The 23,607-nt window shown below is 39.6% G+C and overlaps 1 protein-coding gene across 3 annotated transcripts; it reads right to left on the bottom strand.

Annotated features, from left to right (window-relative positions):
* Positions 1–6,011: 6,011 nt before the first annotated feature.
* ulk3 (unc-51 like kinase 3) lies at positions 6,012–23,600 on the bottom strand. 3 transcript variants are annotated; one of them, XM_004067452.5, is made up of 17 exons: positions 23,461–23,600; positions 22,793–23,002; positions 20,749–20,889; positions 20,003–20,123; positions 19,331–19,426; positions 18,694–18,837; positions 17,105–17,187; positions 16,223–16,378; positions 15,990–16,095; positions 15,837–15,877; positions 15,562–15,664; positions 14,804–14,868; positions 14,279–14,357; positions 12,815–12,855; positions 9,337–9,384; positions 9,175–9,238; positions 6,012–7,252 (listed from the first exon to the last, which is right to left on the bottom strand). In XM_004067452.5, the coding sequence occupies exons 2-17, from the start codon at positions 22,895–22,897 to the stop codon at positions 7,236–7,238; spliced, it is 1,410 nt and encodes a 469-aa protein (XP_004067500.1). In that variant the 5' UTR covers positions 22,898–23,002; positions 23,461–23,600; the 3' UTR covers positions 6,012–7,235. The 3 variants fall into 3 exon arrangements, 2 of the variants coding, with proteins under 2 accessions (XP_004067500.1, XP_020556148.1); XR_013654931.1 differs by lacking the exon at positions 12,815–12,855; XM_020700489.3 differs by lacking the exons at positions 6,012–7,252; positions 9,175–9,238; positions 9,337–9,384 and adding an exon at positions 11,819–12,416.
* Between the last annotated feature and the right edge of the window lie 7 nt (positions 23,601–23,607).

Below are 23,607 nucleotides of genomic sequence, written 5' to 3'. Positions count from 1 at the left end.
GCTCCTTCTGAAGAAAATGAGTTGCCGCTTCCTATCACTTCTTCTAGTATTTTTTAGCGTCATAATCTCAGGGCTCACCGGCGCCCCCTAACATGAGGCACGAGAACTGCAACATGAGGCACGAGAACTGCTGGCCTCACCCAGCGGCTTTTTCGCCGTCGTTTAGCGCTCAGCACAAGAAACACGTCCCTCACATACAGTTATTTATAAAAACAAGCACTGTGCATCATATACATCTGCTAAATTATTTAAACTCAGCTCATATAGTACAAGTGATTGAACCGACATACAGAGAGACAGCAGTACCGTCTGACTGCATAGGTATTGCGCAATCCAAGGTGAGGCTCAGCGGGCTGGTGCCTCATCGCACGTCACTTAGTATCTGAACGGCAAATGCGGAAATTCAGCGATTTTGAAAAGAAAAAACACCCAAAAATGGTACATTTAAATGGAAAATGACCGCAAAGCACAACTTACTGATTAAATATAATAATTGAATTTATTTGTTCTCTTTTCTTCCCATAATGACAGGTGAGGCTGTGCCTCACCTGCCTCTCCTGACTGCACGTCACTGTAGTGAACTCAATGCGCTGCTATTTTAACAATTCAATTTTATTCATGTAGCCCAATATTCCAACAATTGTCATGTCAATGGGGCTTCATACCAGTAAATGTATAAAAACGTGAAATCATAAGGAACATGAAGTAATACAATTCAATAGGTAATGGCTGAACTAAACACTAAACTAAACTGGGCATCTCTGCCCTTAGACCCTCCTTCTCGGAAAGGAAAAACTCCTAAAAAATAACGGATTACGGAAAAAATAGAAACAAACTCAGAGGTGTCCACATGAAGGAGGGATCCTCCCCCAGGACGGACAGGAGATGTACCAGAACTCTTAGAAAAGAACTAATTTATCAAATCTACAACTACATGTTTAAATGGTCCAGCAGATGGGCTTCATCCAGATGAGTTGGGGGACGGCTGGGGGCGCCAGACGAGCCAGAGGCAGGATCCACAGCCAAGTGTAAGAGCAGAGACAAGCCGGAGATGAGGTCCACGGTCAGGTACAGGAACACAGACGAGTCAGAGGAAGGGTCCACAGCCAAGTGTAGGAGCAGGAGCAGACATGAGCCAGAGGGGAGGTACACGGTCAGGTACAGGAGCACAGACGAGCCAACTGGAATCTGGAATCCCTCCCGCTTCCCCCGGAGGGGAGTAGAAAAGAGGGACAACATGTGAATCGCATTGCAAAAAGAGGCATGGAGAACTAAATGATAAACAAATAATCAAGAATAGAGGAGAAGTAGATGAGAATAGAGGTCAGAACCCCAGGGCATCATACTTTCTCCAGCTTCTAACTTGTAGCAGCCTACTAACAACTAATTGTTATTGAAATTTAATTCAAACATGTTAATAGTAAGTTGGATTCACTATGGTACTGCTACTCTGGGGTTTAAATTGAAATGAAAACAGGGTAAGAGGACAAAGGCAATTTAAAAAACATTTACATCATCTCCAGAGTGGCGTAGTGGTCAGTGCTCTTGTCTCACAGCAACAAGTACCTGGTGTGAATCCAGCTGTGGGCTCTTCTGTGTGGAGTTTGCCTGTTCTCCTTGTTCATGCGTGTGTTTTCTCCAGGCACTCCAGCTTCCTTCCACATTCCAAAAACAGTTTTCATTGGTCAACTGGAGATTCTACCTAGTCTTTGGGTCCGTGTGAGAAAGTGTGACCCTACGACACGTTGGTGACCTGTACAGGGTGTACCCCAACTTCACCAAACTGTAGCTGGGACAGGCTTCAGCAGCCCTGTGACCACGAAAAGGATTTATCGAGTTCAGAAAATGGATGCATCTCCAGCACATACATGCTGTGATGTGAGGAAGCGTTCCAGAGAGAGCATGACAAATTATTTCTCCATAGAAGTCTATGGGATTTCGGCTTCTTGGAGCCAGCGGGTACTTCCTGTTTGGAATACGAGGAGGGGAGGGGTCGCTCAGTCCAGTTCTCATATACAGTCTGTGACCACATACCTGTTCCAATAGTAGAAAAAAAGGTAGTAAGGAGAAAATGAACAGCCTGGGAAGAAACTGTGTGATCAGGTTGACCCACATTGGCTAGACAAATTCAAGATTGTGTCAACAATTGGAATGTTTGCATCTTTTTATAGCTTGTGCAGTTTTTCAATTTTTTTTTTTAGGATTCTGCAGCTATAGATGTCATAAAGCAAAAGATGGTAGGATAAAGTCTTACTGAAGTTGTCTGTATCCATGCATCCATAAGGTCTCCAAAGCCATGTACCTAGTATAAACTCCCTCTCCTCTCCTCCCTCCCTCCCTCTCTCCAATTTTGGGAGCCAAATCAAAACAAACATGAGCCGAGCAGCCCTGGGGAGTTGAGTGTTTTTCAGTGGGGTGGGTACGTACAGAGGCAGCAGTGTGCTAGAGCCCATTTTCGAAATTATCTTTATTCAACGTGTCTTTGAAAAAAAGAAAACCCTCAACCTCGCCACCCCCCAACGCCACAGCACCGCACTCTTTTCCTCACAGTTCCAATGCCGAGGACACTCAGTGGTTAAGGAGGCTCTTGTCTTCAACGCGTACAATCTTCCATTCATGTTGATGTCTGACCTGCTTTTTATGTGTTTGTGTGTGGGGGGGGTTCATGCATCTCACTCCCTTGTGTGCCCAAAGAAAAGACCCCTCTTTATAGTCTCTCCACCATAAAAAGGAAAGGGGGGTTTCTGTGGTTGAACCAAAAATGGAGACTAATCTAACCCATAATGCCTTAGATTGTGGTTCGAGAGAAAAACTGAGGGATGTTTTGTGCAGTGGGTTGAGTTTTTCCATCTCAGAATGCTCCTTTTTTTTGGCCACATTACACTAAGAATATTTACAACGGTTTTTTTAAAGCAATATATCCTGGCAAGACTCCCAGAAACAAGAGAAATTGCAAAAGGCTGCAAAGTTTGGCTGGCAGCAGCACACTCATGTCATGGTTAACTCACAGAAGCTGAGCCAGGATTCGGGTTCTGCGAACCAATTAGACGCAGATCCAATCAGGGACGAGCCACCTGACGGTTCACCAGCTCGCCGGCTCGGCACTCAGAACTGTGCTGTTCTTTGTTCTGCTCAGTTCAACTGTGAGTATTCTACACCTGTGTGCCAGGTGGATGTGAATAAATCATACTGTGGGGCCAATATATAATAAAGTAAAAAAATATATATACTTATTTTTTCAAACCTTCAAGAACTTTCTCATCTTCAGAGCCATAAATAAACAGAAGGTTCAGCCTTAGCAAAAAGTGTTACACAGTGAAGTTTATTTTTATTATATGTTTTTGGTGTTTTTAAACATTTTCTTATGATGGGGGACATCTAAGAAAATAAAGATTAAAACTGCATTTCTGACTATTTATTTATCCACTATCCCTCATGGGATGAATAAAGTAGCCATGACATTCTATTCCTTAATTTTCAGTTGTAGCGAACTTGTGATTTGCGCCAGCAGAATCGAGCACACGCAGAAGCACATTTGAGCAGTTGTAATCACAGATTTTAAGTTGTATCTCTAAATGAACACATGCAAATGGAAATTTGTCAGTTCACAGCAGAAGATTTTTACACACAGATGCAGATCTTTGATGCACAAGTATTCACATTCGATATTACAAGTTCTCAAATCAAATCTGCAAGTGCGTTCTTTTTAGAGCATTTTTACCTTCACAGTCGCCTAGTGACTACAGGCCTATAGCACTGACCTCCCATGTTATGAAGGTTATGGAGCGGCTGGTGCTGTCACATCTCAGACCCCTGGTGAGCCCTTTCCAAGACCCACTGCAGTTTGCATACCAACCCAAGGCGGGAGTGGAGGATGCACTGCTATACCTGCTGCAGAGAGCATACTCCTCCCTGGAAAAGCCTAACACCACAGTGAGGATCATGTTCTTTGACTTTTCTTCAGCCTTCAATACCATCCAGCCGAGACTGATGAGGGAGAAGTTAGAGAAGATGCAGGTGGATGCCCCCCTGGTCTCATGGATTGAGGACTACCTGACAGGCCGACCTCAGTTTGTGAGACTGCAGAGCTGTGTGTCTGACACCCTGACAAGCAACACTGGAGCCCCTCAGGGAACCGTGCTGTCCCCCTTCCTATTCACCACATACACAGCTGACTTCCAGTACCACTCTGAGCTCTGTCACCTCCAGAAGTACTCTGATGACACAGCTGTAGTCGGGTGTGTGAAAGATGGATGGGAGGAGGAGTACAGGAGCCTCGTGGAGCGCTTCGTCAGGTGGTCTGGGGAAAATTACCTGCAGCTAAATGTGGCCAAGACTAAAGAGATGGTGATAGATTTTAGCAGGAGAAAGTCTTCGCCTCCCCCAGTCTGTATCGGTGGGACGGATGTGGAAGTTGTCTCGTCCTACAAGTTCCTGGGAGTACATCTAGACGATAAACTGGACTGGTCCACAAACACCGAGGCCGTCTACAAGAAGGGCACGAGCAGACTTTACTTCCTGAGGAGACTCAGGTCCTTCAATGTTTGCAGCAGGATGCTCTACATGTTCTACCAGTCTGTCATGGCAAGCACCATCTTCTTTGCTGCAGTGTGCTGGGGTGCTGGCATCAAAGCAAAGGACGCCAACAGACTGAATAAACTCATTAGGGAGGCAGGGTCTGTCATTGGCCTCAAGCCTGCCAAGCTGGAAGAGGTGGTTGGGGACAGACTACTGGCTAAACTGGGGACCATCATGGACAATCCTTCCCATCCCCTCTTCAGGGAGGTGGACAACCTGAGAAGCAGTTTCAGTGGCAGGATCATACACCCTCGCTGTGCCAGAGAACGATACAGGAAGTCATTCCTGCCATCAGCCATTAGACTCCACAACTCATCTGGCAGACTCGGATGTACATGAAAATTCTAGTTTCTAGTCACAGACTACACTTTTCAAATTGTATTTTACTCAATTTTTGTCCTGTTCTACTCTCTGTATTTTTTGTGTCTGTGTTTGTCTTTCCCCCCCCCCCCCCTCCCCCCCTTTTCCTTAGTGCTGCTACTGCAACTAAATTTCCCTTCGGGGATTAATAAAGTTCTTCTTGAATCTTGAATCTTCATACAACAGGCCCGCCAGCAACTCAGAGCTGAAATTCCGATTAATGTCTGCTGCTCTGTCCTAACAACTGCATGATCATAATTAAAAGACCACTGGGAACGCTTTAACAATAGATCAAAAGATGATCAGAGTGGGACTTTAAGTATATTTGGGTAAAAGTATTGCAAGTATACTAGAAAACATGTACCTGTCGTTTAGGGGGCACTACTTAAATATTTCTTCAGGGTAAAATTGAAAATTTTAAGCTTACAATATATAGATAGTATATAAAAAGTTAACTTCAAGTGTATTGCCTCACTTTAAGTGTAGACCAAGTATACTAGTAGACTCAAGAATACGTTAAATGCAAACAAAAAACACATAAGAGGATTTCAAAACTACATAAAACAGTTTTTACAACAACAAAAAAAGTGTAAAAAAAACTGATGAGGAGCTGACACACTTTGCAACTTCCTAAACAGACTGACACATCCTTCTTCACAAAGTGTTCACAAAGACTCTAAATTGTTTCTAAATAGATTTCTACATTCTAAAAATAGGGAAAAATACTAATGAACCTTCACATTTCTACATATAGTCAGTTATTTGAAAGTTTATTAATATTTTTCCCTAATTTTAAACAACATCCCACCCTTTCAAAGTAAGATATTATTGAAAAATCCTAAAAACGTAAGTGTTTTCAAACATTCTATATGTAAGAAATATAGAACCTAAAATTAATGAAATTGTCTTCATCGCAGCAGCAAGTGTTTTGACCAATGGACAGGTAAGATACAGTAAACGAAGCATTTCAGTCTATTTTAAATAGTTTTACAACAGATAACCCCAAAGCGTTTGTCATCCTCAATTTATGTTGACGTAAATAATCACACACACAAAGAGAGCACAAACGTAAGTATTTTAAAATGTTGTGAACATTTTTTTATTTACACCAACAAATCATACATTTTCAAATCTTTTGCACTGTTGTCCCTTTTATTTGATAATCAGTTGCACCTAAAGGGGGAAAACAAAGTTCATCCTAATTATCTATAGAAGCTGGAACACAAGACAGACAATGGTGCACGATTTGAATATTGCAATTATCCTTAAATTCATCTCTGTGTGTGTAAGCTCAGGAGAACGTTTCTATAACAGGCGCTGCGTCACTTTCAAGTATTTCCTTAGTTGTTTTAAGATTCCACACAGCGAAGCTCCCAGGTGTGATATTTACATCTTTGATAATCAGACAGTGTCATCGTGCAGCAGTACAGTACGGCAGTCAGCATGCTGAGAGCTTTCCAGTTTCACAAAGGCCGGCTTCTGAAGGCTTTGGACGACAACTTAGAGTATCCCTCAAACGAAGAACTGCTGCCAAACCTAAGAACATTTCAGACCAATGTCAATAAGGCGAAGGCTGCACCTCTCCAGCTTACCCTCACTGAGGCGGCGAGGACTCCATCAGAGAGAGAGAGCATGGCGGGCGGGCCTGCGGCTGACCCACAGCAAAGGCAGTGTTGGGGGGGGGGCTTCACATCTTGGCTCAGGCTAAAATATTTGAGACGCTTAAATATTCTTAACAGCTGTGACTTTCCTTCACATTACAGTACAGGTTTGTTTGCCGCTGTTCACATTTGAAAGTTGGCCTGGGAGTTTCTCTAAAAAGAAAAGCAGTCGTCGCGTTTACCATGACAGTGGGCTATTGTCATCCAAGCTGCCCTGCATTTACATTTCAATGGGATGTCAGGAGGCGGGGATAGAGGGGAAGTAGTCCCACCAACTCAAAGTAAAGAGCGGGGAACTTTCAGATTAACTGGAGAGATAATCCAAAAATCAACAGCAACTTTTAGCGCCTTCTTTGAAACTTTTTTTTCTTTTTCTTCTTCTTTAATGGAAAAAAAACAAACCAAGGTTCCTCACCTGCCAGTTTTATCTACTAGAAAAAATGTCCAGCAACAGCCAAATCAGTAGCCACATTTGGCTGGCAAGTGCAAAATCCCACCCAGACGGTGTACTCAGTTGGTTAGAGCTCGGTGTGGTTTGGACCCGCAGCGGCCTGATGAGGTGAAGACTCTGTGTCCGGCCCGAACGCTGACCGACAGGCTGCAGGCTTTCCAGACTTTTCCTGGAGGCTTCCCAACTCACTGTACACAGCACGCTGACAAAACAGAGACGACCCATGTTAGTTCCTCTGCATTCCCTTCATTACTCAATCCCTTGAGATCGAGCGATTGTCACTCCGGTGTGTATTGAAAGAGTCTGGCGATACCATACATATCACATTACACGTGCATTTGATAATCCCAATGTATCCTAAGACTGTAACAAAAGTCACATTTATTTTAGGAGAATGACTTTTGCAAAACTTGTCTAAATACTAATACACCTTCCACATGTACACAATTTTATAAAATACATTTTATTTAATTATCAGAGCATTGAAGACTCACTCTGATGATAGTATTTTTAACATGTTCTGGTGGCATTTTTCTAATTATGGAAGATAAATATTAGGACAATTAGGCTTAAAATTGCATATCTGAGTATTTCTTTATTCAAATCGATAAAAAAACATTTTAGGTCAGGTAAATTTAAAATGAACCAATAGCCACTAAGAACCAGAAATTATTTGGAAATGTATGTGCGTATATTGTGTATATATGTGTGTATATTGACTCCACAGTTTTTTCTTTTTTCTTTATATATCGCTCTCTGTTCCTGTACTGCTGCCGCAACAAGGAAATTTCCCCATCGTGGGACTAATAAAGGAATATCTTTGAATCTTGAATTATGATATGAATTAAATCGTTGTTAAGATTAATCATTACACTTTTAAAAGTTATGCCCCAGTGTTCTAAAATAGTTTTTATGTTTCTTTTTACAAGTTAAGGGAAATTCAACCCAGCGAATGCCAACAAAAATGAAGTAAATCTTTCACATACTTCATGCTTTACATCATAGACTTAAAGATTTTGCCTGTTCTATGATGCTACCATGTAAAATATTGGTACATATGGTGATGCCACATCTAAAATATGCACATGCAACAGAATGTGTCTGTAAAGCGGATTTAAATCATTTGTATAAAACTAAAGTGCATCCTTAAGAGTGGTTTAAATCTCCAAAAGACAGTATTAAAGATTAAGAAGCTACACTGGTTTTGCTTGCTCATTGCTTATTCAGGGACAAACGTGAAACAACAATAAAATCTCACAGTAGAAGTTAAAATAAGATGTAGTTATTGTTTTTGTTTAATAAATTCAGACCTGGAATGATTAAATTGACCCTCTTTTTGTATGTATTTGTTGCTACTTTTTTCCCCCTCTTTATTCATAGAATAATCTATGACATGTTTGTTTCTTGGCATGAAGTTCTTCCTTCATGTGGAAAAAGTTCTTTTAGAGGCCTTGTGTCTGGGATGCCACACACAGAAGCCCAAAAACAAGCGTTTTATGGGAGCTTCAGTGAGATGGCTCTCAGCATTTTCCAGGGTCACCAGACAGGCTTAGGTGCTGCTGCCATCTAATCTAGCACAGCTGCTGATGGATCAGCGCCAGCTGCTATGGCTGACTTTAGCTTGTGTTTCTTATTAAAACAGCAGCAGCAGGATAAGAAGCTACATTCTTCGTGAAAGCTGAGCAGCCTCTGGAGCTTTTCGTGCTCTAACTCCATCCCTCTTTCTGAATTCATAATTCCCCAGAAATTTCCAGCTGGGAACAGGATATTGTCTGAGCTTTGGTTATCTTACAACGGCTGAGCCCCCACCAAAACACACAAGAAATTCAGTTTTGTGTGTATGCAGTGCGTTTGCATTTTCACAGAGTATTTTTATTAAGAGGACCCAGAGCAGCGCGGAACCGCTCGGAAACTGTATCGCGCCCTGCAGGGTGGCCGGCAGACCCAGAGGATGCTTGGCGTTTTACTAGAGGAAAACATTTAGTGAAAGGACATTTCATTGCAACTCTCGGCATCAGCTCAACCCCCCAACCACCTTCCTCAACCAAACCTTTGTGTTGTTGCTTTTTGGAATAATATAAGACATTAACACTCTTGAAGCCAAAGAAATTGTGCAAAACTCACAGCTTCTGATAGAATCTGCGAAAGATTCCCGATCCAGAGAAACATCCTGCTGAGTCTCCTGCATCTGAAATGCAAGCATAAAAACATCTTAAATTGAATGTTTTCCACCACTTTTTTACTTTTTTTTTCATCCCAGAAATAGGGTGTGGCATCTTGGTTTACCTTAATATGCTTTTTAAGGTACTCTGCTCTCGCCATGAGGGTTTTTATCTGTTGACAAACAGGCAATTTAAATTAATATTGTTGGATGAAAATAACAGTTTGGCTCGACAGTTGGTGTGTTTTCTGTTCAAGTGTTTTAAAAACCAAGACGAATGCTTTGACAGGCGTCCACATCCATTTGTCAAAATCTGTCCGTGTGATAACAGCTCATGTATCCGACACGCGGTAAACACCTTCAATGCTGACCACCAAGTCTCTAAGCACACCGAAATACTGTATGGTCACTAATTGCAACCTCAACCCTCATTGGCTGTATATGAAAACTGGACTGAGTGACCCAATTGTGTTCCAAACAGGAAGTACCAACCAAGAAGCCAAAATCCCACAGACCTGAACCGCTGTTATTCAGTCTCTATATTTGTCAGAATAACCATTCTTGCTCTGCTACCTTTTATTAATATGTTCTTGTTAATTCTAGTTTTTGATTATATTTTTTTCTGTAGTTTGAGTCCTTCAAGCTATAAACTGACCAATCAGATGCCTCAATAAAAGTAGGAGGTCTCACGTCGAAGGTTTGAAACTTTTGACTGACAAATTCTCCTGAGTCCGCTTTCAACTGGAACGGGTGTGCCCACCTAACAGGCTTGGCTCCCATAGAAATGTTGACTCAAACCGACTCAGACCTATCGCCGCTTACTGATGATGGATGGCGGCGACTGTTTTGGAAAAAAAAAAAAAGGCGACTGAATTAACTTTATTTGGTTGGAACCAGAAGTAAGCCATTTTCTATGGGTGACATCACACCCACTCGCCCCAGTTCTCTTGTGCAGTCAATGGTATCACTACAGAGGAAGTTCACAATGAACCAACAACTCTTAATAATGTTCGTTTAGAAGTTAGTGACCGTATTGACCACACGTTCTTTAATATCCAAACCCTTGTTTTTCATACCTACCGGACATAAATCATAAGCTCTTTTCCAGTACGATAGATTTCTTAATGAGCGTGCTAAGCACATGGGAAATATTTATAAATTCACATGGCAGGGAATTCAAATGGTTTAGTTCCGTCTCGTGTTCAGTCTGTGAACGATGAATTATGACTTCAAATGGAGAAAGTGCGGCTCCTGAGAGATGTGAACACACGTTGAGGTCAGCCATGGCTGCATGTGTTGGCTGTTTTGGGCTCTCACATCCACACATGCTTTCAATTTAGCTCCCTATTCTTATGCTGCTTTAGATTATTACAGCCACGTCTGAATTTACTTAAGACAAGCACCCATAAAACTTCAAACAGGGAGGTCTAGGAGGCCCACTACTTAGTACTTGCCTTGCAGCCTTCTTGGAGGTTTGTCAGTGAAACACCGTTGTATGTTATTGATTTATTGTCTAAATAAACATGGCACATGAGGAAAAGACACTGAGACATTAATGACAACCATATGACAATCAATTTACAGCAGCCAAACAGGACAGAAATCTTTTTTGTTACATCAGTACAACAGGACACAACAAAGGGTATTTGTTTGCTGGCTACTTGTTCGATTTCTGATCCCTTCCTCCCTGCATACTCAGTTTTAGTAAGCAGCTACAGGTAAACAGTAGCTTCCTCTTGTATTTAAGAATTATGGAGCATGTTATTCAGCATAATTGATAAAAATAAGAGAGGGATATCCCCCACAAAATAAGGAATCACATGTTTTTCCCATCCTGCAGTTTCAACTTGTGATTTCAGGAAACTTGATTAAATATCGATTTATTTGTCAACCTATAAACTATAATTTTATCATTTTAACTTGGTTTAAAATGGCAGCATGTTTTTTTACGTTGAGCCTGAAAACAGTCGCAGAAACCTGCATAGCGACGTGTGAATGCGAGTTTTGAACACAAAAGCCCAAATCTTGAATATACATGAGTTTTTTTTAGACTTTTCATTTAAAGTGGACAATTAAATGAGCATTGCCGAGGGGCGGTGTGAATGTAGCTTAAGATGCAGGAGACAACCCAAAAAGTAGCAGCACCCGTGCAGGTCAACCTCTGTATGGAAGCATGTGAATAAATCACAACTCTATTTACTGTGTTTTTGAAAAAAACAATGCAAAAACTCAAACGGTTTGCTACATTTCTATTCAAATTAACACAATAAACATGTGGAAACATTCAATATGTATAAAAAATGCTCTAAAAACAAGCTACTGTGTTTTAGTTAAATATTACTAGGAGATCAGCTGAAACAAGATAATTTGACTAGAAAATTTTGAATATTCTGAGTGTCTGTAGTAAAATAATGAATACTGGAAGCAAACATATATTTGTACATGTAAGTTGACATTTACCACAAAAGAGAAACTGGACATGAGTGATGAAATCGATGAGTTATATTGCTAGAGACGCCATGGTAGCCTGTTACCATTGTCCAAGATGCGTAAAGAGTGACACCATTAGGACATGTCAGTAAACAATGAGGCGCGGCTTAGCAGACACAGTAAAATGACCATAAAAGGCTTAATTTTAATCTGATTTAAAATTTTCATCACAAAAATAAGACCCACGTCATGGTATTAATGTTTATATACAAAGTGCAATGATGAATGACATTTCAAACCTTCCTATAAATAAATACCAGTATGTTATTATAAAGTAACACAATGCATACAAACTAAAATGTACACAAACCAGTTTGTGTTTATAAATGGGTTGGGTGTGAATTTGGCATCGCTGCAGACTGCTAGCGCCCGTTGTATATGGGCCGGTCCCCGCTTGGGGCGACCAGGTTGCACCGGGCTGGGTGGCCCCGCGGATGCTAGAGAGGACATAGTGAGCACTGCAGTCCACTGCCCCGGTGCGGCAAGTTCTGGGGGCTTAAAGCACGCGGCTTGGTGGGGCTTATCGAGTCTCTAACAGAAGGCCTCAGGCACCCATGCGACACCGGGCAGACAGGCAGGTTTTCTGTACGCCACATGTCCCTGTCCGCCCGCCGAACGGGGATTCTGTGCTGGGTTCTTCGCTACTGACAATATCCTGGTTAGTTTATTTTCCTCGGCTTAGTAATCTGCTTACCAGCAGGTTGTCTGGTCTGATCTGAGGTCGAACACACATAGAAATACCAAGGTCATCCTTCATAAACAAAAAAAGATAGGTGGACCTGGCAGAAAACGTGGAAATAGTGTAAAGTCTAAAGCTATCATTGACTGAAGATCCGCCTTAACGTTCACAATTCTGAGTAAACTCACTCAGATCTTCCATAAATGTTTTCTAAAAGTTCTCCTTTCTTAGCTGACAGTAATAACTTACCTGTGAAAAGTCACATTCTTGTTTTTCCAGCCCCGTTTGTGCAATTGTAGCACAGCAGTAAACAGGCATCTAGACATATTCAATATGGCGTCCAACTTTGCGTATGCAACAAGCTAGCGTGGCGCCTCTAGCCTATGCATCTCATTGGATGTAATGTTCAGACTGTCCTCTGGTCAGCCACTCACCTCACTGTGCAGCAGCTCTTTTCTCCGGCCCTGCGGCTCCGCTGATGCACCGCAACAGAGAAAGAAAACACAAGAATAATGAACTGGAGCAAGGGAGAGCTCTTCATCACCGTTTCAAATGAGGCCAAGATTGGCTTTTTGCTTGCGTGTTCGCTGGGGCGGGGGGGGCTGAAAAGTGGAAATGGTTGTAATGTAAGCATTGTTTTCACAGTCAGTCTTTCTGGAGGGCAGAGTGACAGAGGGAGGAAAAAGAGGAGGAGGAGGAGGGCTCTGTGGTGGGGAGGCTCACTGGGAAACTTTGCAACAAAAGCTTCAGGCTAAACAAAGAACCAATGTTTTCTCCCAACAATCCCTGTGGTCGTATCTGCCACGCCACACAACAAGACTCCCTGACGGCAGAAACTCCACGGGACCCTCGATCTGTTCTTAATGCGACACACACAAAAAAAAACCTCTTACATACTGTTCACCGATCCCCTCAGCTAGGGCAAGGAGCAAGACAACCAACCCTCATGTCCATTAGAGAGGTAATTGTTTTTATTTCTCTCCTGTGTTTAAAAACAAACACAAAGTTTGGTGTGTGGATTGGAAGCAGATGGCAGGACTTCCATACCACACACAGGGTTGCTGGCACCGGGTCTCATCCCAGCTCAAAGCCACATCTGGATCCTGGAAGCCCACCTCTTCCATTAGACTGATCTTCCACATGAGCTCATGGACCCGGTCTAATGGACGCCAGGCCTCAGAGTGTTCTCTGTTATTCATCTATCCATCTCCTCACCCACCCCTGCTTCGCCAGCTCCTCTTCTTCACTCCTTAAGTACCTTTTTTGTTTATATCCATCTCGCTCTATATCTCATCTCCTCCGTTTCACTTGCTAAAATGATCTCAGATTTCAGAGTCTCTTTGTTTTGACTGCAATCTACTTTTAACTATCAGAGGATCTGCTCTACTCTGTTCATAGTGCACTAAACATAGTTTTTAAGATCCTGTGTAATCCTCTCAGTCTTCCAGTTGTCTAGAAATCTACACAAGCATCCTGCAGACTCATGATACAGAAAGTGTGAACATGATGAAAAAAAAACCCAGAAGATCTGTTATTTATTACACCTTTTCATGGGATGTGGTTCTTTTATTCATAACTTGTGGGGATAGAAATAAACACCAAGTTATTGCATGCAGTTGCTCCCATTTCAAGGCTTTTTTGTTCTAGTCTAAGCTCTTTTCTTTCGTATCTTCTCTTTTCTTTATTCTGAAAAGTAGCTGATTAAAACGGCATAAATATTGTGTTTCGGTGTATTAAATAAAAGCAGTTGCTGTTGCACCCGAGAAAGATGAGAGTTTTAATGGAACATTAAAGACGACTTTGAAAGAAAATATGAAAAAATGCTCAGACGTACTGAAGCTCAGAGGCCTTCTTGGTTACTAAAAAATATTTCTTTCTACAGATTTTGCATATCATACCTGCAAGCGCCAACAAAAGCTCTCCTAAGCATTGCTGGTACATGTCCAGTGCCTCACAATCATCTGATCGACTCTCCTCCTACAAGAGAATGTCAAAAGCCTGTTAGCAGGGCCATCAACTGAACCTAAAAGATACATCAATATAGTCGTTCCTCATCATTTTTCGTGTTTTTACTGCAATTTTATTTGTTCATTTTTTTTTGCAGCGTATTTTGTGCTGTGTCCTGATTGGTTGTAGTGCATTGTCCATCAATCTCCCCTGTGTTGTGTTTCCTGAACAGAATGCGTTCATTTTGCCAAATAGACTTTTCTCTTGGATCATGAGATCTTTGGTTAAATCCAGTCCAGCAAGTTACCGATATGCATTTTTTTGTTGATACCCAAAAGTTTTAGCTGACAAACAAATACCTTGTGGAAATTGGTGATGGTATAACGATGGGTGCACAAAAGTTTCCATTTCAAGTTGATGTTTTTACTAAATGAACAATAATAATGTTCATTCTTCTAGCTGTAAACATGTCTAACCTTAGCGATAGCTGTAGAGGCCATATTCAAGGCAGCGACCAGTCGTGGATGGTCTTGAGACATTTCTGCAGAGGTAAAACAAAAAAAAAACAGGCGTTTAGATATGTAGACAAACAAAATGTTAAGTGCTCTTAGCTCAGATAATCGTTCATTATAAAAACAAACCAAATAAACGATCGGGAGTTAATTTGCAACTAATAAAAAGTGAATTATATAGTAATTAAAAACAAATTTAAAACTACTAAAAGGTGCATCCATCAATCAAGAAATCAAGAATTTATACTTCAAATCTCAAGACCACACTGTTTTTTAAACATCTAAGACTTTACAGTGTTAGAACTTATTTAATGTTTAGTCCTTATATCGTTAAAAGTTAATCAGAAGCACATTTTAGCAGTTCTTCTTCAACGCAGACAACAATAGTTGTGATACTACAAAGCAGAGAAAACGGTTTTGGACTGAAGATCTCTAGAGACTTGCTGATGCTTTCCAGCCCTGCTGATGCATCTGATGGAATTTTATTGTAAGATTTTAGAGGTTAAATCAACACCTTGAGCTCTGACTTGAGTTCTGAGCAGTTTTTGAGAGATAGAAAAAAACGAGGGTTTTGGTTTTTAAATGATTGAAAGCACCAAAGAAGAAACTAATGACAAGAAAGCAATAAAAGAGAAGTCTTACTAAAAGAAAAACACAATAAACTGGCATAAAGAAGCAAACATTGAAGTAGATTAGTGTCAGCAGTCCGTCTCTCTCTTTACCTCGGAGAACATCTCTGGCACTTCGGGCCTCTTCGAAGCTTCGTTTGTTGTCTGAAGCTAGCAGAGCTTTGAGCTCCTCGGCTCTGGAAACGTACTGTTTGACCTGTGGAAAGCCGTTACAATAAGTTATTACAGCAGCAGTACACTTCAAATGCTCTCCATGCAGAGTGTATGCTGTCCATGAAAAAGTTCTGGCCCAGCTGAGTGCCGGTGAAGTAAAAAAAACAAAAAATCAACTGATAAAAAAAGTAATCTAACTGTGAATAAAAGCAGACCTTCTGCCTCAGGGCTTCTTTACGCTGTCGGTCTGTTTCATCTGGAAGCAACGAGACATTTCAGTTTTATATTAAGTCCTTTTTCTTTGGCAGTTTATTATGCTGGAACAAACAAAGCACAGACAGAATACAAGAAAGGATTTCTGCTCTTACAGTGGATAGCGGGGACAAAGTGCTCAAGGGCACTACAGTAAAGAGACAGAGCAGAAGACCTCTCTCCCTCCTGGTCTTTCTGAACCGCCTGCAGCACCAGCTCCTTCTGAAAAAGCACAAATATTCACTGATTATTCACATCGGCACACATGTGCACTGAAACGCTAACACGTGTGCCGTCAGTCCCTCCAAACTGTCTTCAACTTCTTTCTTTTAAACGCTTATCTCCTTACTGCTTTCTCGATACTGTCTGCACTTGGCATGTGCTCCATATCCACAAAAGGGTGGGTGAAGAACTCTGCAAATGTGATCCGGGCATCTGGATTTCTCTCCAAAAGCCGCAACAGCAGATCCCTGCAGTCCTTGGATACCTTGGCCCCGGGAGGTAGCTGATACAAAAAACACAACCTCATTACGCTGAAACCGATCTGCAGGGCACTTCAGCAGGAAAGAGGACGGCACATTGTTGCTGCAGAACCCTCCAGTCTTGCATTACTGCTTTCTGTGAGAAGATGACCTTTAAATGTGCGCTAATGACGTCTGAGTCTTAAAGCCTGAGACAGGAGTTCAACTGTTTTAAAGAGGGCTATTATCTAGAGAACAACTAGACCGACTAGTAACTGTGGCTTTGGTAAGCAGCAAGAAATAAAACATCATTTGTCATGAAATGTCACTTTTTACAAAAAATATTGAAAACTTTGGGATAGAAATTCCATTAATCAGCTTTGATTTGTTACAGAACTACAACTAGTTTAAAACACTTCAAATCGATTTTGAAAATCCTAAATAACAAACAGCTAGATTTGTTTACATCTTTGTTGTTGGATAAATTATGTAAAAAAAAACATCAGTCACTGTTAGCTCTGCTGGGGTGGAACAAAAGGCCACCTAGTGGTTTAATAGAAAACACCAGAAAAGAAAAAAAGGAAATGTGTTTTAGTGGTGGAAAAGGTTCTGATGATATAATGAGAATAAAAAGGTTTTAAGGAACGTATTTAATGTCAGCAAACTGCAGCTGTAATAAACATGCTTTAGCCTTTTCTATTTGCTTACCATTCATGTTTGATATCAAATTAAAAAACTTTTCTGAAACACATTTTTGAAACATGCGTCACCTCAACAGGCTGGTCACTCCTGATCTTCTCTTCCAACTCGGCGAAGGACTTTGATGCAAACGGAGCGCGTCCAAACAGAGCCTCTGTTAGCACACAAAACAGCTGTTCAAAAGGATAACTTCTTCATTTGGATCAATTTATTATCAGCCAAAATCAATTAAATAAACAATTTACTTTAGCAAAAACCATAGGTGGCTGTTCCTATCTTTTTTTTTATTAAACTTTGTCTCCTCACTTTCAAAAGGCATCAGAAGTTTACTTTATTAATCTAAACAGCAGACAGAAACATGTTCTAAACACAATTAACAGAGTTTCAGTGACGTGAATGGAATCGATTGTTTGCTGCCCGTCAGATTTAATTTAACAGAAGTTTAAAAAATTAAGGCGTATAAACAATCCAATAAACTACGCCATAGGAAAATACTTTATACAAGAGCAAAAAAATATTTGCATTCATTTTAAGAAACATTTTAAGATAGTTTTCTAAAAAAAATTACCTTTTTACTGAATGGCACATGCCTTCATAAACTAAGCTTTTTTAAATCACAAAGCTAAATAATTTTATTATTTTAAGGGAAAAAAAAACAAACAATCCAGTCACAGCTTCAGACAAGTACTATTCTGCCTTCAGGTCAAATTCATTCATATCTTGTTATTGTATTGATTTTTAAAATAGCCTGCATATTTTTACCTGATTCAGTTTCCAGTCGTTGCAGAGAATACCGAAATACATATTTGGATCTTTTTTATGTTAAATGTTGGTGCTGTTGGATTAACTGAACAGAATAATAAATGGCGTTTATTCCAATCAAGAGCTCAAAAAGAGCATGTCTAATATTTCTAAAATTAATCTAATATTTATGTTTATTAGAATAGAATAGAACTTTTTTGATTCCACAAAGGGGAAATCCCCTTATTACCATAGTTGATAGATAATAAATAACTCTAAAATACACTTAAAAGGTTAATAACGACAATAATTACTGTTCTCTGTCTACTTCTTTATTTTAACAAGCTTTCATTTGAATGAGTTCCTCTATTTTAACCAATATTATTATATTTTTTTAATTCTAAAAAAAATTCTTTGAAAAAAGTTCCAATGTTCTAATGTTTTGATCCTGGGTGGAGTTTTAGAGAAAATAGAACCATTATTACTGTGGAGTGTAATTCTTTGGCATTTTAACTTAGCTCATTCTGACTAAGAACTCCAGTTTATTGTTAGATGATTGCCCTCCTCACAGCACAGTGAGCTACTTCAACATTACTGTGTTGTTAACTCAAAAACCGGCCTTTTACCTTCTATTTGATTAATGCTACACATGTGTTAGACCCTCCTCAGCCTGCAGGTCCACCTGACTGATTAGTTTCAATGTTAAAAAAGCAGAAATGTCACAGAGTTGTTACTCCCCATTAAAGGGGAGTCACACTTCACGGCGCAAGACAATTTCCAGCAGGCTGAACACAGAAACCCACTTCATTCCATCACATGCCGAGTATTTACAAATGGCCAGAATTTGAAGCGGAGCGTAAAATCACGCTGAAATAATCCCCCGAGCCCAAGACAAAAAGACCAGAATGCCACTCCTCACCGTAAAGAATGACTCCCACGGACCAGAGATCCACTCGGGAGTCGTACTGCCGGCGACACACCATCTCGGGAGCCATGTACAGAGGAGAGCCTCTGAGGACGCTCTTCTCATCCCACGGTGACATGTACTGGGCAAAACCAAAATCTGAGGGCAAAGCAAAATGTAAAAACAACACCTTCCCTCACTCCCAGAGATGGCGGTTAAATCCTAGGAAAGCTCCTGGATAACAAAGCCCAAGTAACTGACATGTTTAGAAGACGATGTGCAGATTGAAGCTGCACAGTCAGATAGACTTGAACACCTTCAGATTAGATGTTAGCACAAGCTGAACATTGATTTTTGAGATCTATTTGTTGTCAAATGTACAATGTATTTGAACATACAACACAGATGAAATTACTGTCCTCTCAGACTCTGGTGCAAACACGTAGACAAATAACAATAAAAAAGGAAATGCAAAAATAAAATTGGGTACATAAAACAATGGCTTTCAAAAAACCTGTGCAAACACTGCAGTCAGTGAAACAGCAAAGAAACAAAGAATAAAGAGATAAAAGCTTCCGATATATGGTTTCTCTTTGTGTTATTTGTTTGTTTTGTTTTTTGGGGGCTCTTGAGAGAATTGGGGTGAGTTTACCTGCTAGTTTAAGGACACAGCCGCTCAATAGAATATTTTGAGGCTTCAAATCCAAATGCGAGATGTTTCTCTCATGAAGAAACTGGAGGGCACAGGCTGTGAACACACACACAAAGACTTAACAAAGACAACAAAAACAGCTAAGATTTGCTCATATTTTCATTAAAAAACCTTCAATATTGCCGCATCTTCAGCTATGTACCGATTTGTATTAACTGCATGCAATCAAACATACCGTATCAAACACTTGGAAGTACCAACAAGGATTAGTCAAACATCACCCTTTTGGTGCTTTTAGCAAAATATTTTATAAAAGCCATTTGACTGGATCGCTCAAATAAAAATGAAAAACATGCTATATATATCCCATGCATATATCCCATTAAATCCCATGAAAAAGCACAAACGTGTGAGGTAATTTTATATAAAACAGCTTTTTTAACAAAGAATTCAAGAGATTGTTTTCATCTGTGAAAATGTGGTTAACTCCCTAGTAGGAACTGTGGTGGTGATGTCAGAAAAATGTTTTTTACTTTAGTGAATAGAAACATATCAATGTTGGAAGAAAAAAATGGACATGCAATGCAGGAATGCTTCAATGTTGTTTTTTTTCAAGCAGTAGTAAAACCACAAATGTTTCATGGGTCCGTCACACCAGGATGAATGACTCACCAATCTGCTGCAGAAACCGCCTGGCCACAATCTCAGGTAAAATCCTGCGGCTGCGAATAAAGCGGGAGAGATCCCCTCCAGAGCACCATTCCAGGATCAGGTAAATGTTGTCAGCGTCCCACTGAAAAAACACGCTCAGTGCTTCAGTAACAAGACCAGAGCTTTTCTGGTTTTCAACAGCTTGTTTGAAGATACTCATACCGATACTTATCCCAATACTCATACCGTTTGAGACAAATGAGACGATTTTTTTTGTGATGATGGCTAAAGGATCAAGTGCTCCATTAGAAGTTGCATTCAGTACATTAATTATAGTACGGTACTTGAGTATAACCTGAATTTTTTTCAAGATGCTGACAAGTCTCTGAGAGGCATAGTCTGACCTTCCATGAATGATTAAACATTTGGACCCTTTTAGGTTCAAAAAAGGCATTAAAGGATTCAAAAGTTAAAGATTTAGACTATTTCCTCACCTGACATAAACATACAGAGTCAAATGTGAAAAAAATCCTCTTAGAATGATATCTATTTACATATGCAGGATGTATTACTTTGTAAAAAGGAAAAAAATCTGTTTAGCTGTTGTTGTTTTTTTATTTGAGGTTAGCAATGCTTTTATCTAGTTTAACAGTTCAAACTGGGGTCATTTAATTGATCTGATTTAAGAGAACATGTATTTACAGAATATTCTTTATTTACATGTGCAAAGTGAAATAATACAAGTAGAAATAAAGGTGCAAAGTTACCTGGAAGTCCTTCAGCTGGACAATATGAGGATGACGCACAGTTTTCAGGATTTCGATTTCTGTCAACAGGTTTTCTGTGGAGGCCTTATTTAGAGTCTTCTTCGCGACCACCTTCACTGCCACCACCTCCCGACTGTTCCCCTGCAACAACGCCATCATGGAGGACATTAAGCCTGTGGCAGGAAGTTAGAGCTGACCTCCATTCTGACACTGTAAGTGATGCTGGATTCTGACACCTGTCTTTAGACGTCACACTCTTTTTGTTTTTTAACAGTAACTTCATGTAATTTGGTTTGTTTTACGTTTTGCTGCCTAAATCTAATAAAGCTGTTTTCTTGTTAAATTAAACATTTAGTATTAGAGTAAATGATTGAACACAAAAAGAATAGTTTGTGATATGGTGAAGCGCTGGATGTTAGACAGAGTTTCAGACAAAGTTCAACATTTTAATCACATTTTCTAAACTTATTTAGATGTTAAATTTAGAAAAGCACACTTTGTTTTCTCAAGAAAATACTCATTACAATCTTCTGTCTGAGAGCCTTTTTTGAATATTGGTTATGTTTAACACTGTTAATGACATGTTACTATTAGTAAGGTTTAATTGTATTCTTGTTGTACATATTATCGTCTAATTTAATATAATTTATGCAAAGTACATTGTAAATAATTACAGGCATAACAGATATAAATAGTGACGTATATGAGCTTTACACTCCCAAAATATGTAAATTATAATGTTATATTTTGAATTAAGAAAAAAAGGTTAAATATTTTAGTGATTAAGCAAAGGCTGTTTTTTTATAAATGTGTGTTAATTATTCTAATTATGGTGCTTGTTCAATGTCATCGTTGGATATTTCATTTTACCACAGTTTTATCCTGGAAACTTACTTTTTTTTTATTTTGATCATCATAAACACTTTAAATTTGAATGTACAATATATAAAATCCTTCATGGACTTGCACCTGCTCCATTAAAGGAATATATGCCACAGCACATGTATGTATATGTTTATGTATACATGTATTTGTATATCTGCTTATTTGAGTATTTATCCTGTGTAAACTTGTCAACACTTTCCCACCTCCATGCGGATTTTGCACATCCATCTCTCTATCTATCTATCTATCTATCTATCTATCTATCTATCTATCTATCTATCTATCTATCTATCTATCTATCTATCTATCTATCTATCTATCTATCTATCTATCTATCTATCTATCTATCTATCTATCTATCTATCTATCTCAAGTTGAAATCCTGTCTGTAGCCAGGGGTAAATGTGTGGTGCCCTACAGATGTACCAAATTTGGACCATCTTTTCTCTCTGTTAAGCGCTGTAACATATGGAACAGTTTACCCCTGGATCCTAAGAGAGTGTCCAACGTTTAATACATTTAAAAAGCAATGTAAAATTTGGCTAATACTGTTTTGCATCAGTGTTGGATGTATGTCACAATTTGACTGTTTAAATTGTTAATTTATCAACTGACATGTCATTTTTGATGAACTCTGTAGAGACCACTATTTTAGCTTCAACTCTCACTGGATTTTGAATTATTAGTCATTTTTATAGTCGGTTTTATGTATTTTTGGTGTTTGTTGTTGGCAAACCTACAACTTTCCCAGGGACTACAGCTGAAAATCAGCTTTGGAGCCAGCACTGGCACATTTACAGAAATGTTCATTAATGTTCACAGTCTCTGTTCAAATAATATTTAAATGAATACAAAGTTTATCAATTAGGTTAAGCAGAAGAAGATGTTATAAGAGAACCAGACTGAGGCAGACTACACAACACTTTTGTGCTTTAATAAATTACTTTAAGAAAACCTAGTAAGTTAATTACATCTACTGCTTTTAAGCTTTTCACATACATTGTTACCCAGCACAATGGGCAGTAAAAATTTCATTTTCACTATTATATATACACAACAGAGTAAAGTCAGTACATGAGTTTCAGGACTGTTTCCTAAGAACAAACAGTAGCAAATTTGATTTTTTTTCTGAATTTTCTCTTGCATCTCATTTACTTACTTTCCTATAAGCTTTGTAGACCGTAGCATATGTGCCACTGCCCAGCCTCTCTGTCAGGATGAAGTCCGCCAGCTTTGGGGGGGCAAAACTTGATGTTGAAGCCATGCTGACACAGCAGCATTTGAACGACCAAACCAGACAGATGTGCTGCTTTGAACGGTGAGGGGCTCAGAGCTGCGACCTTTCATGGGTCAGAGGTGGGGAGGTTCCCTAGTAGTCACACGTAAAATTTCACGCTAGTATATTCCCCAACAAAAAAAATCATTAAAAGAAAAAAAAGTAGCTATTTTTTTAAAATTATTAACTACTCAGTAATTAATAACTTACAGAGGCTACAGAGTTAATCTTCTCACACATAATCATAATCTAAGCAAGAATAGCTACTATCCAACCAGATTACTGAATCCCGAAAACACAAGCACAATTAAAACGAGCTCACGAATAACTTTCTAATATTCACTGACAAGACATAACCGTTTTTACATAAATATGACTCAATCAAACGGTGCTAGCTAACCAAGTTTTAGCTAGCTAAACAGTATTTTCTGTTCTATGAGTCTGCAAGAAAATTCCGCTTTTTTCTATCACCCAAAGCCTAACTCCGAAATAAATGTGCATTCTTCGTGTACCTATAGCAGCACAGTTAAAAATAAAAAACAAACACTTACCCTTTTAGCCAATTAAAGAGCACATGAAACCAATGTTTACATCGCCATTGACAGACAGTTGTGAGAGGATGACGTCAGCATTGACAGCATTAAAGTTTGCTACTGCCCCCTAGCGACAGTTTGTAGTACTGCGCCATAACCTTTCAC

This window comes from Oryzias latipes, chromosome 3, assembly GCF_053564925.1.
Source record: "Oryzias latipes strain Hd-rR chromosome 3, Olatipes_Hd-rR_3.1".
In the NCBI taxonomy this organism is placed as follows: domain Eukaryota; kingdom Metazoa; phylum Chordata; class Actinopteri; order Beloniformes; family Adrianichthyidae; genus Oryzias; species Oryzias latipes.
The sequence above is the reverse complement of the archived record's forward strand: the minus strand, read 5'-3'. Positions and strand labels throughout refer to the sequence as shown.

Excerpts from the sequence above, each read along its gene's own strand:
- ulk3 (XM_004067452.5), bottom strand. The coding sequence starts at position 22,897 with ATGGCTTCAACATCAAGTTTTGCCCCCCCAAAGCTGGCGGACTTCATC. Across the intron at positions 15,878-15,989 it reads CTTTGTCCCCGCTATCCACT|ATGAAACAGACCGACAGCGT; the intron begins GTAAGAGCAGAA and ends CGTTGCTTCCAG. Across the intron at positions 14,869-15,561 it reads TGCCAGAGATGTTCTCCGAG|AAATGTCTCAAGACCATCCA; the intron begins GTAAAGAGAGAG and ends TTACCTCTGCAG.